At 38.9% G+C, this 14,333-nt stretch overlaps 1 protein-coding gene across 1 annotated transcript; it reads left to right on the top strand.

The window, feature by feature from the left end:
• Window positions 1–3,233: 3,233 nt before the first annotated feature.
• LOC139711686 (ER degradation-enhancing alpha-mannosidase-like protein 2) lies at window positions 3,234–13,956 on the top strand. The gene is made up of 10 exons (XM_071623546.1): window positions 3,234–3,359; window positions 4,096–4,206; window positions 5,150–5,295; window positions 6,479–6,604; window positions 7,712–7,923; window positions 8,866–9,007; window positions 10,177–10,301; window positions 10,761–10,905; window positions 12,902–13,020; window positions 13,376–13,956. The coding sequence occupies exons 1-10, from the start codon at window positions 3,253–3,255 to the stop codon at window positions 13,823–13,825; spliced, it is 1,683 nt and encodes a 560-aa protein (XP_071479647.1). The 5' UTR covers window positions 3,234–3,252; the 3' UTR covers window positions 13,826–13,956.
• Window positions 13,957–14,333: the final 377 nt, after the last annotated feature.

The following is a 14,333-nucleotide window of genomic DNA, read 5'->3' as shown; positions in this document are numbered from 1 at the left end:
TTCCCTGGCTGTCCCTCCCTGAGGGGAGGATATACATCATAAGGGTATGGGGAAGTCCCCCAAGACTGGACTCCTCCCCTTGATGTCTCAATGGGATCAGCAGTCGCAGTGTCTGAAGGTAAGGACTCTTCAGGCTCTAACTGCGGACAGAACACAAATTTCGGGATGAGATCCTCGATCCCTGGGATGTCAGAGGACTCCAACAAGTCCTGAGTGACATTTCCATGCTCATTCCGGAGCTTCAAAATGTCATTGACTTGGGTTAATGACAATCCAAGACGTACAAATTCACTACGGGATAAATAATTAATGGGCATCGCCATGACTAGCACCCATGCAAACAACCTATTCACTCAACGAATATGTTTTAAAACAGGTACCAATAACTAAACTAAATCAACATGTACTAATGAAGAAAAGACCTTGAACATATACTCACTGGTACTGACCAATGATATACCAATTACCACAATCTGTAATTATCATAATCAGTGACACATCATTTGACACACAAATTATTACTCACTTTAGTTTTTACTACTCAAACACTACCAAAATACTATTCAAAACAAACACCAGATACAATTGTAAACATATATGGCTACTAATTACGAACCTAAAATGGGAAATTACAATTCGTTTCTGTTGCCTGATGACACTTGAAATATAATCACAGCTGTTCCGATCTCACTCCTCCCTTATTATCACAAAAATAGGGAGGTCACAGTAACAACTCAACTTGGGTAAGACTCAGGAGTCTAGGACCTACAAATATAAAACCAGAATAGAATATGGCAATGCTAGAGAAATAAATCTGTGCTTGCAGGAAAACAGATATTTATGAAAACACAATCTCTTTACGCTTTAAGTTACCGTACAAACACAAAAGCAGAAGCAAAACAATCAGTCACAATTAACTTTACCAGCACCAGTGAAAAGGACAACACGCAATCAATGTATGCGACACACCCGACACACAGCAGCAATCCAGCACATGAGCAGTAGGCCTAAGCCAGATGCGGTTACGGATACAAAACTATTTTCGTATCTGCAAAGCAATCCAAAATGACAGTAACAGCATGAAGGTTTATACACTACAGATACTCAAAACAAGTAGTAATAATCTATAGTCCAAACAAACAAATCAAAAGTTAACGGAGTAATGTATCAGATACAGTGCACTCACCGGAATGATGTCCTTCAGCACCGCAAAATGATGCAGAATGAATGAGCCAAATTGTAGCACCAGTCAAAGGACAGTCACACAAACAATTAAAAATTATTGTATAAACGGTTGCAATTCCGCACAGCGAAAGGAGAAATGCAATCCAATCCTCCTAAGTAAAGGAGAAAATAATGACAGGCCCTCCTCACCAAAGAGGAGTGAATGGTGCCCACCAACTTCCTCCCTCCTTCCCAATCGAAAAGAAGGACGTAGCACTCCCTCACGTAAAGGGGGATACCTCCCACAAAAAGTGGGGAAAAGCACAGACTTCCGCTGCCGCTAATCGCGGGGCAAAATACTCCCGCGAAAATAGAAAAACACGAACGTTCCACAAGTAACAGCTTGAGAGAAAGAGGAGAGCAATGGAAAGGGCAGAATAGAGGTGGCAAGAACAGTCAGAATGACAGCAGAAAGTGAAAATGTCGACGCAACAAACAAGGAGAGAATGAGCGCGACAATAGAAAACGCGATCGAGAAAGGAAGGTGATCGCGCTTCGAATCTCGCAGGTCGCGAAAAGTAGGAGAGGGCGCGACAGAGAAAACAGAAGAAGAACACGAATAGCCGCGCTATACGAATACACACTAAAAGGGGAACGCGATGCCGGAGAGGTCCAGCACAACAGGCGCGCAGCTCACCGCAGGGAAATACCCTCCCTCCTTACACACGATGGACGTGGAGAACTGTGCACGCCAGAGCCTGAACACACTGGAAGCTTTGACAGAACGGCTAGCGAGTGCAGTGAATACACCCCGCACACACGAGCTATCCGTCAACGCTATCGCGCGAAATATCAGGCAAGTTAAAACTCGCCTGAACTGGGACACACAGGTATACACAGGGATACAACACGCAACGAATACAGTGATATCACGCAACGAATGGGGCAAGGGAGGTCCACCTACCCAAGCCACCGAGACACACGTGTGGAACGAAACACGTGAAACAATTATGACAACTGTAGATCTAGCACGCAGACGACCACCACGCAAATACACGTAACGCGTATACAGGGCTAGACCGAGATCTAGACCTGGACCACGTTTAAAAAGAAAAACGCACCACGCAAACAATGACAATCGCACTCACAAGCTGAAATCACGCCGAAGAATAATTTCAGCAAACACCATCGACAATCAAACTAACAAACGAAACACGCTTGCAACTAGAACAATCAGAAAAGATGATATTTCAATGAATTTGGAGCTCCCTGAATACAGGTGGGCCTGGTCTAGTGCAAGATGTTACAAATCACGCACTGTCACTCAAACAATCAACACACTCCTCCTCCCCAACAAGCAAAATTACCAATGAAAACGATTACACCAAGACAAGTAGACAAAACAAGCACAAAACGAGTTACACCACAGGAACAATCGACAAACGTGGACACCGCCAAGCTCCCTCGCGCTGCCAAGAGCTCTCGCCTCGGCTCCGTCGCATGTGCTCCACCCTTCGCGTATCGGTGCGGTATAGGAGTGCAACGCCTGTTGGCGAAAATGATAGCGGCAGCGGAGTCAGCCTAAAATGCGGCTCTATGTCCACGAAAACAATGGCACAGGAAGTAGGACAATTGTCCGTGACGCCACTGTTGTAGTAACGGTAGTACTTACCGGCACTACTGGTGAGTTGCAACTGTAACTTGTCTTGTAGCTCAGTCAGTATGTCTTTCAATCAGGTTCCAGGTCACAACTGAGGGATGCGCGTACAGGCAATCCCTTTTATACCTCCCCTGTAGACAGGGGGGTTAGGGTGAAACCGCTAGGGGGCGCTACTACTACAGTATACTCCCGTATAGATCTAGACTAGACAGTTCTGGTTGGTTGTCAACACAGTCATTTTTATTCATTTTTAGCGTAATTTTTTTAGCAACACATTTATTTTATGCCATAGCATAATGGGTAAAATTTCAATTTAAGATATGCAGACTTTAACATGAGCGAGAGCAACACCACCACACCAGAAAATCTATTTTTTTATTTTTCAGGTTGTGATCGTCTTGGCCTAGGTGAGGGCCGGGGGAAACATCATGTACACAGCTTTGTTCAGTGCAGTCCTTTTACCTCTTCTTCTGTTTGTTTCCTACCTTGGCTGCCTCTCAAAAGGAGACATCATTGAAGAACTACCAGCATACAGGTGAAAACAGCTTCTATGTTTCATTGCCATTTTTTTTTTTTTTTTTTGGGGGGGGGGGAGGGGTTGTTCTGCAAAGATTTGGTTCCATCAATGTATCATTTTAGTGGGAAAGATGAATCGAAATGTAGCTGCAAATATAAATCTATGAATATTACAGCTTCAGTTTCTGAAGTTGATTATAGAAATTTCATGTTTTGAGATATAAAGTTCATTGGTCATGACTTTTTATGTTTAAGTGTTCTGGACTACTTACAGACCTACCAACCATTCTGAATTCGGAGGGGGAAAAAATCTGAATTTTGTACCATTCCCAGCTCTTTTTCCAGTTGGAGTTTCCTATTTTCCTTGATAATTTTACTGCACATTCCTATGGGGACTGCTCTTTCTTTCCTACTTTTGAGCCAGATCATCCCTATTTTTTTCAGTCAGAAAGGTTGGAAGATCTGTACTTATCCACTGTTTCTTTCTCTCCATAGATAGGATGTTAACTTCAGTGAGACTGTATTCACAAATTATTAAATTAATGAACCATAAAGCTCTAGTTTAAAAACAAAACAAAACAAAACAAAAACTAACAGCTTCCTAGCCTAGCATCCACTAACTCCAGATTTCTCATGAGAGCTCAAATTGTCTGAGATACTTTGTTGCTAATATGATGAACAATCATAATGTACAAGTATGGTTTATTTTCTTTTTCATGTGTAACAAAATGTGATTGTCTTCATTGTCATGACAGGGACAAAGTGAAGGCAATTTTCCAGTTTGCATATGACAGCTACATTGAAAATGCCTTTCCCTATGATGAACTCCAACCTTTGACCTGTGATGGCGTAGACACATGGGGCAGGTAATCTCTATTCTTATATTGAATGAATTGTCTCTCTTCTTTTGCAAGCTCGTCCCCATATCAAATGTGTGTATGCATGTGTTTAGATTTAGCACGTAAGGATTGACTGTTGAGGTTATATCTTATGTGTCAGTGTACTGCAACAAATGCATTGTATGCCTGGTCTTTGAAGAACATTTTGAAAATAATGAATAATGCATTTATTACCGGTATACACCTTTTAGGGAGGTACATGATGTGGCATTTCCAAGTTGATGATTTAAGCAGTAACCCTAAAACTAGTGCTCAGGGATTTGTCCACATATTGCCTGAATGCTGATATTTTTTGATGACATAACATAACAAGTTTGGGGCAAATTATTTGTATAGGGCCCCAATTTTCCCACTCTCTTCCTTTTTTTTCTTTAAAACAACAACAACATAAAATAAGAAATATTTTCTGAGAATATTTTTTACAACCGTGCTTCTCAACCTGCTGTGGCCGGCTGGTGCCATGGGTCATGAAGCTCTCACCAAAAAAAAAAAAAAAAAAAAAATATTAAATTGATCTAACTAAGCCTCAAAAAAAAAAATGCAGGTGCCATAATGGGCCTCTTGCCAAGAAAAGGTAGAAAACGCTGCTCTACTAAAAATGAGATTGAGACACCTCTTCAGAGTGTATGGTGAGGTTTTCCAAATGTGTGGTTTGTGATGTTGAGCTGATATTAGTTCTCAAATAATTCTCATGTTTTTCTGAGTAAAGGTCAAATGATTTTAGGGTTTGATACACTGTATTTGTGTTTTGCCAAAGATGGTTGTACCTTTTCTAAACTTTACTAAATCGATTCAGTAAGGGGGAGTATATCAAGTTCACATCATAGTAAATTTTGAACTAAACCATTCACAATTATTGTTTGAATGCTGTGGTGATGGAGGTTTCATTTTGCATTTGTTTCCCTTTCAGTTACTCTCTGACCCTTGTAGATGCCCTCGACACTTTGGCCATCATGGGTAATCATTCAGAGTTCCAGCGAGTGGCAAATCTTCTCATTGATCACCTGACCTTTGAAGACGACATCAATGTGTCTGTGTTTGAGACTAACATAAGAGGTGAGAAGGAGGAGGTGGGAGAACCCTGTGGTCAGTGAAAATGTACTTGTCTTTGATTTCTCTATAAAGACATAATCATTACTGCAACATCGCAGGTCAGAATTTTAAGTAGTTTATACAACTTGAAATGGTCATCATTGAGACATAAAAATGGACAAGTCTCTAATTAAAGCCACGTTATGAATGTTGTGCTAACCTCTATGATGTCCATGCTATGTTCTCAGTTTACTTGCAGTGATATTTTCATCTCTTTGTCTTTTTACCCTTTTTGATTTAGCAAACAGCTGTGTCTTTTCCAAAAGAACCAAATGTTGCTACATGTTCATGAAACTAAATACTATTGAAACTTAAACAGTTTTTTTGTTTTTGTTTCATCTTTACTGTTCCACATTGTAATGCCAAGCACATATTTGTGCTCTGCTTATAAATCTGTCTGTGCATAATGCAGTATTCTTTGTAATTGCCACTATGACTTGACAGAGACCTGTGAAATGATGTTATTCTTAGGCACAAGTGTAAAAAAAGTTTTGAAATAGATGTGTCAAAGGTCAAAGATCAGTGGTCATTGTCAAACACGATAACATGTCGCCAAAATATGATGCCATGAACATTTTACTAAATCATTCCAGGAATATAATGAATGACCTAATGAAAGAAGGTCTCCTTTGACTAGATTATGGGACAAGTGCCTGACAGCTCAGAAGTCAAATGTCAAGTCAAAGCATGCAACAAAATCTGAAATCAGTAACCAACAGCTGCATAGAGGAAATTCAACACAGTGGCATATGTTGTAAGCATGATATTTATGGGTGTGGATATATTAGCAACCTTCATGTTAAACTGAACCATAGCAAAAATAGATACACACACATAATTTGTGTGTGTATTAATGTTTTTGAAGATATTGGATTCTGCACTATAGTGCTGTCATCTGTGAAATTATAAGCAAGCTCAGCATAAAAAAGAACCCAAACACAAATTGCACAAAATATTCAGTCTGACAGTAAATTAAGACAATTCAAAGACCGTTTTCTGAAGTGAAAGCAGAAGAAAAGGGCATATTAAGTTTACATCTAGTTGTTGAAGTTTTCTTGTTTGTTGTGTTGATTATGTCTTTGAAATGTTCATCAAAATGTACTATTAAAAAGAATAAGACAAGACAATGACTCTATTTTGTTGCCAGTCATTGGAGGGTTCCTCTCCTCCCATCTCATGGCCAAGAGGGCTGGGATGGAAGTTCCCCCTGGTTGGCCCTGTGAAGGACCTCTCCTTGACATGGCTGAAACGGTTGCCAGGAAACTACTGCCAGGTATGCTCTTCTTTGTCTCTTCCTTCTTTTTTCTTCCTTTGTTTCTTCTTCCACTATCATTGTTCTGTGTGTCAGACATGTATTAAGACATTTGAGATTTAGTGTATTCTTTTAATTTGAAATATTTACAGTATTTTATTATTCCAAGAGCATGATGTGGCATATTACTTAAGCCACTACAAATGAGAGCAAAAGACTAATGAAAATTGGATTGGATTCAGACGTAGAACAATTACAGCAGTCTTATCATTATAACATGAGAAATATGAGGTCTTATGATCATGTGACAGTGAAGTTGCTCATTCAGGAATCAGGACTCTTATGTTTGTATGCCATGTAGTGTAATTACTCATGTGCTTCCCCTAGGAAATATATTCATCTGAGCTCTTCCCATGGTGCATCTGGGACTTCGTGTCCTTACACAGGGCTCGACACTAACTTGGCCCGATGGGGCCACCAAAATCCTCAATTTCAAATTTTTGGTGGCCCGAGAGAAAAATTTGGTGACCCCGAAAAAAAACCCAATAAAAAACATTAAAAGTCTTGTGTTTTTTTTAATGAGTCAAATATCTAAGTTTTATCCAGTCATAGTAAGAATTGGAAGTTGGACATACATCTACTCATAAATAAACCTCAACAAACTCGCAACACTCACTCTCAGGCACTCATTCAGTCCTTTTCATCCATCCTTTAAACAAATATAACTGCTAATTTCCGGCGCAAAAAAGTTACGAATTAATTAACGTACTTTTCAAAAAAAAAATTGGTGGCCCGAGGCAGGCCACCAAATTTGCCCTTTTTTGAAATTTGGTGGCCCGACTTTCAATTTTGGTGGCCCTGGGCCACCGGGCCACCGTTAGTGTCGAGCCCTGCCTTACATATTAGATAATACAAATAAAATTTATTTGCCCTTACATATTAGGTAATACAAATAAAATTTATTTGATATATATATATATATATATATATATATATATATAATTCTTTTTTTTTTTAATAGGAACTCTCGTCTTTAGTGCTATTGACAGAGAAATTATCTTTTTGATAAAAGGAGTGTGTGTTCTGAAGGCAATAGATTCCTGGCCTCACATTGATCCTGTTTTGCAGCTTTTGAGACACCCACTGGGATGCCCTATGGTACAGTGAACCTGGTACATGGAGTACCCAAGGGTGAAACTCTGGTGTCCTGCACTGCTGGTATAGGGACGTTCATTGTGGAGTTTGGTACCCTCAGCAGACTGACGGGTGACCCAGTCTTTGAAGAAAGGGCACTACAGGCCCTGGACTCCCTCTGGTCCTTCAGATCAGATGTTGGTCTGGTAGGTTGGCATTCAGTGACCAGTCCTGCAGATTTATTTCTGTAATATGTGTACAAACAAACATTGATAAACTTTGTAAATAATCCTCATGTATTAGGAACTTTCCAGACTATGACAAAATTAATGAAAATGTTTAATTAATGTCTCCATATTGGAAAGTTTAAGAGCAGTCAATGTTTTTGAGGATTGACAGACAACAAAGTTCACAAACATTAGCCCAACTTTAAAAAACTGAATCATGTAAACATTTGAAGGGGTCGGTGCAATATAGTGCTAACCCACACTTTTGTCAAAATTCAGTTACATGCATTTTCATAATCCTTATCCTTCACTCTAACCTCCGTGAAAATATCATATTCGAATTCAACCAATAAGATGGTAAAAAATGCATACATTCATGTTTTATTAATGTACAATGTATGGACTTTCCAAACATTCAACAGCGATTATCTCAAAATGACTATTGTGTGGGTTAGCACTATATTGCACCAACCCCTTCATTTCCACTCCAACTCAAATTGTGCTCTGACTTTTCCATTCTCATTTCATTTCTAATAAATTTATTCAAAGCTGTATCCTATCAAATTCTTATGTTACAATTTACTCTTTTCTAAGAATATGTCTCTTACTTTAGCTCTTGCTGCTTTTCGATTTCTGTGAACAATTTCTTTCAAACACGTGCAAATAGAAATTGTGACATTTTAATCCATTATGTGAGCTGTACACTCTGGTACATATTCTACAGGGAGGAAAAATCCAACATAACAAGATTGTGACTGAGTTTCTACAAATGCAAACTGATAGGGTTTTGAACCTAACATTATATTGACTATTTAGTTTGTATACTGACTTGAAATTTGTATTGTCCATAAAATCCCCCAAGATTAGGCTAAGTGGTATTTCAATTCTTTAACCGTACATTGCTCCCTTTCATTACTTCAGGTTGGCAACCATGTGAATGTCCAGACAGGAAAGTGGACGGCTCTGGACTCTGGCATTGGAGCTGGAGTGGACTCATATTTAGAGTACTTGGTCAAGGGGAGCTTGTTACTTGGCAACCAACATCTCATGGACATGTTCACAAGTAAGGGCCACTGTAGTATGATTTTACACTGTGTACATAACATTGGTTCTTTTATGTCTCAACCCTAGAGGCATTTTGTGTTTGGGTTGTCTGTCTGTCTTCACTCTATACCTTCTTGATATGAATTGATGTGGATTATGATTATGTTGATTCGTGTCCCATGTATGCTACATGAGGTGAAGATGCACTGATGGGGGGGGGGGGGGGGATCCCTCAAGGTCAAAGGTGAAGGGTCGATTAACTTTGATTACAATGTCATTTTTAGCCATCACTGCAAATAAGAATATCCAGTGGTAATGTTGTGTGGTAGGAAGAAAGAAATGGATAGATTTGTTTACTATGTGATGAAGATAAAAGGTCAAGCCTCTTGGTCAAGACTCATAGTCACTGATCAAGACAAAGGGAACTTTACCTGTAAAGAAGAATTACACTTACAGCAACGTATATTGATTACATGAGTAGGTAGAGGCATCTCGGCTAATTGAGCATGGTAGTTGGATTGCTGTAGTCTGTTGTGATCTCATACTCTCTCTCTCCTTCTTTCTGGAATTATGCCCAGAAGAAAAAAAATGGAACTTCTTGAATTAGCATTATGTTGAAGAGAATTTGTAGAAAGCTGTTTTGATGACAAGCTATCTTAAATAAGCCAGCATTCTTTCATATAAGAGAGAGATGACCTGCACAAACAGTCCTGCATCCATATGGGAGGTGGCCACCCATTTCAGCCAGTTTCCCTTATGTAGAAATGTTATGAATGACTGTGATAATGGTGATAGACTAAACAGAGCCAGTAAGAGCCACTTTTACATACTTGTCTAAATTTCAGTAAATCATTGAAGGAGAGACTGGAATGTTGCAGTCATTTTTTGTCAAGAGTATTATAGAAGGAGAAAGTGCTTGCAATGTAGGAATGTAGGATCTTGACAAGTCTTTCCTCATGCGGTGTACTGTTACGAAGCACACATGTTTCATACCACAATTGATTATACTTAATGTAGAAATTGATAGGTAGCCCTACATAGAGAATGTGATAAGAAGAAACTCTCATCTATATGCTTTCAAAATCCTCCTACACTCTTGTGTGGAGATCTCCTGGAGTTAATTACTGTAGAGTTTCACCATCAAACATCAGAAAATGATCTGTCTCTGTGCCTATGCCCCTCCTCCAGCCTACGAAAAGTCTGTGTATCGGTACTCCAAGAAGGATGACTGGTACATGTGGGTCAATATGATGAAAGGACAGGTCACCATGCCGGTCTTTCAGTCACTGGACGCCTACTGGCCTGGACTGCAGGTCAGTGTCAGTTGTAGGCATTATATTGTAGTTTATACTCTCACACATACATCTGTGGATCTATACACATACACAGATACATAATTATGTGTGTATACGTACATTCATACACAGTGGTATTGTGATTTAGAATATTTTGTTAATACAAGAAGCAGTATTTCAGATGTTTGATGACAGACATTTGCCTTAAATTTGAATTTTTGTAGAAACCATTTTCACATTAAAAAAAAATAAATCTTTTGATGTCAAATCAAAGAGTAAATTATTTGCAATTTTGTGTACACTGTTTTATACATCTTTATAGTGAATAGGTAGGTGTTTGAGTTAATACTCAGTGTCAGTCTTGGTTTTTTGTTGTTGTTGTTTTTGTTTTTTTTTTGCAGGAGAATACATTCATCTTCCAAAATTGTTTATATTACCCCAGAAATTGATAAGGAAATCATGTTTAATTTCCTCTAGAGTCTGATAGGGAAGATAGACAGTGGGATGAAGACTCTTCACAACTACCACCAAGTTTGGCGTCAGCTGGGATTCCTTCCAGAATTCTACAACATTGTCAACAACCGGCCGGTAGACAAACGAGAGGGATACCCTCTCAGACCTGGTGAGCTTTTTCAATGTTTAACTCCATGTAATCTGCAGGGTGCTACATAAGCACTTGCTGGATTGTCTGAGGCCAAGAGAAAAATCAAATTCATTCAAGTGTCTTTGAACAATGATAACAAATGCTTGCCCAAATTGGGCAAGCAAAAGTTTTGAAGCCACCATTTTTTTTTTCACTTATCCCCCCCCCCCCCCCCCCCCTACAAACCCACAAAGTCAACCATACAAAGATAATGGCTGTTTAGTGATGCAATGTACTTTATATCTCACTTCAGCAACTTTCCGACACTTTCATGAAGAAGCCCCAATGCAGTGCAGCAGAGACACTTGATCCGACAGAGTTTGTTACTGGATTGTGTTAGAGCTTGCGAATCAATATGTGCTGTTTATTCAAATGATTAATGTTTTATTAAGCCCTTGACGAACACATCATTTTTTGTGTTATTTCCTTATATTTTGGACTTTCTCTTTGGGCAAGTAAAATTAATTTTAGGGCTAGTGTTTTGCAGCAAATTTGAAAATCTGCTTGCCCGACCGGGCAAGTGGCAAAATAAAGTTATGTAGCACTCTGCACTTGATTAACAATTAACTACGTGAGTGCCGACATTGAGCAAGCTCAAACCCTATGGGAATTACACATTTTTGTCAGAGAATTCCCTCAAAACTTTGGTGCCAAAAACATTCTCGATAGATTACCATTTTCTCATGAGGATTCAACTCTGAGCAAACCTCAATGTGATGTAAATGGTGAAAAGATTACATTGTCCAGATATGTTGTCACTAGCACCAGTAAATATAAGTTCTTTGATGTGAAAAGAAATTCACATACCACTTCGTCTGTGATTGTTTTGAGTCTGGTTAGTGAGCTGCTAGGAAGAAATATAAAAGGATTAAGTTTTATCAAACAAAGCAAACATGCCTTTGCTAGTAATAGACTGTCTACTCATACAGAACTGTTGAACTTATTTCTGAGCCCTTTTAACCCAAAGTGAGCCAACACAATATCTTGCCCAGATGAATTTTGTAGTGATACATTGAATGTAGAATATGACTCACAGCCTCTTATGAGATGTGACACCTGGCTATACAACCATAGGTGACCCTGCGTCACAAAACCAAAAAAAAAGTCGCCAGACATGGATTTTTAGTTAAGAGCAGATTCTGAAAGAGCAGGCTATAAGCTTTAAAATGATGTATGACTCAATTCCAATGGACTCTCCTAACCTATCTAAAAGTTGGAAAGAAAGCACACACTCCAGAAAAGTGTGAACTGAGAAAAGAGGCTCTGAAGTACCGTCTATCCAAGCACTTAATCTTTACCAAGCCGTGCTAGCTGTGCCATGAATGGAACAAAAAACAGGACTTAAACCACCAGAGCAACAACAAAGAAGAGATTGTAAGATTAAGCTGAAATTGAGCATGCTTTATTAACACATTCTGTCCGTGATTAATGCCAACTTTCAAAGCACTAGCATCATCCTTTATAAAGTTATTAGAGTTGAAAGTGAAGGGTTAGTACAAGGTTTTTAAGAAATGAAAACGGACTCAAGAAGACACACCTAATCACACCATTCTACAGAAAGGGTTCGAGAAAAACTGTTAAAAACACAATTTCCAGTTCGTTTTATCATCCCAAACTTTAGCATAATGTAGAAGAAGACTTGTTCTTTTAGAAAATATGAAAAACTAAAGATTGGCTAGGTTGACCTATTTCACCTATTTTCAGTCCTCGCACAAAATCAGTGCCTGCGATTTTTTGTTGATTTGTGATGCACGGTCACATAGCATCTCTCTACTCTAAATTAATATGACAAAATACTTATCAAGAGAATTTGGTCATAAAAGACTGTAGCTCTTTAGATATTCCTAGCATTCAGAGGATAAACTTTGACTCCAGACTTCTTTGCAGAGCACAAAATAACGAAAGAAATAACTTTAATCTTTTGATATACCATTGTATCGCTTGTCAAATGACAGTTTGACCTTTGACCTTGCAGAGTTTGTGGAGAGTGTGATGTACCTATACCAGGCAACCAAGGATCCAATCCTACTAGAAATGGGTCGTGATGTCCTAACCTCTATCGAGACTACCAGGACAAACTGTGGCTACACAAGTGTGAGTAGAGAGAAAACTGTGGAACAACATCATACCATTCTCATTTATGATGAAGAGAATTTGTATTTAATAGTTGCATACCGTTTGTTGTTTTTTTCATGAATGACGTTGACTTTTATCTGAAGTCAATTTGTGCATTTAATCATGGTATCAAAACCCTCTCAGAAACAGTAACAGCTGATGTGGTTGTTATTTCTTGAAGCTAGTTTTGGTAGTGTTTTTGAAATTATGTTCTTATTTCCTGCAGCTTAAATAAACAAAGCGATTATGATATTTGGTACTTAGTCTGGTGTCAAATTTTCCTACAGGTAAGGAAACTCAACTATTTCAACCCATTTTCAATCCTGTTCTGTAGGTGAAAGACGTCAAATCACACAAGCTTGACAATCGCATGGAGTCTTTCTTCCTGGCGGAAACCCTGAAGTACCTCTATCTCCTCTTTGATCCTGATAATTTCATCCACAACGATGGCTCTGTTGGCGAAGTCTTTGATACACCTCGAGGGAAATGCATCTTTGGAGCTGGTGGTTACATCTTTAACACCGAGGCCCATCCTGTGGACATTGGAGCTTTAGAGTGTTGTAGTGCCAGCCACGAATTTTCTCAGATAGAGCGTGCAATGAGGACGTTGCCACTGAAACGCGACAGATTGAAATGGATACGTAATTTCATCAGGGAGGATCGACTAGAGGGGATGGGTAGAGGGTGGAGTCAGCAAGGACTCAGTCAACAGGTGAACTGCTCTGCCCAGCCCTATCATGCCAAGATGTCCATATTAGGAGAGATGTTTCGAGATCTAGACTGAGATGACCTCATTTGAGATGTAGAAAGTGTGTTAACATACCATTCCTTTTAAATGTCAGATCATTGTTTTATTCAGTTCCATGGTCAAAAGAGAGTTTCAGAACAATGTCGTAAGTCCTACATATCTGTGAGTTGGGGGTCTTTAATATATGAAAATGTTTAGAATAATATCGTCGGTCTTATGCCAAAAGGGCCGTAAACCACTTCCACTGTTATGCCAAAAGGCCCTTAATGCTATAGACTTTGTTCAATATTAGTGTTCTTTTGGCATAACAGGGGAAGTTCTTTAAGGCCCTTTTGGCATAAGGCCAACAATGTGTAAGTTACAATTTCTGGAACTTTAAAAAAATGTTGTCACTTTTAAAATAATGCTTCCATAGTAACCTGAACTGACAGATTCTAAAGGCTTTAGATTGTTTGCAAGATGGACACTTCTAAAATCAAGGAAGATATCTATTAGAAATAAAATATGGGCCTTAAAATCACTCTCTAGAAGAGATGCAAACAGA

Source organism: Diadema antillarum, unplaced genomic scaffold, assembly GCF_040938485.1.
Source record: "Diadema antillarum isolate AM-2024a unplaced genomic scaffold, OU_Dant_1.0 seq00001684_RagTag, whole genome shotgun sequence".
In the NCBI taxonomy this organism is placed as follows: domain Eukaryota; kingdom Metazoa; phylum Echinodermata; class Echinoidea; order Diadematoida; family Diadematidae; genus Diadema; species Diadema antillarum.
This window is presented reverse-complemented; position numbering and strand designations above follow the sequence as displayed.

Excerpts from the sequence above, each read along its gene's own strand:
- LOC139711686 (XM_071623546.1), top strand. The coding sequence starts at position 3,253 with ATGTACACAGCTTTGTTCAGTGCAGTCCTTTTACCTCTTCTTCTGTTT. Across the intron at positions 3,360-4,095 it reads GAAGAACTACCAGCATACAG|GGACAAAGTGAAGGCAATTT; the intron begins GTGAAAACAGCT and ends TTGTCATGACAG. Across the intron at positions 4,207-5,149 it reads GGCGTAGACACATGGGGCAG|TTACTCTCTGACCCTTGTAG; the intron begins GTAATCTCTATT and ends TTTCCCTTTCAG.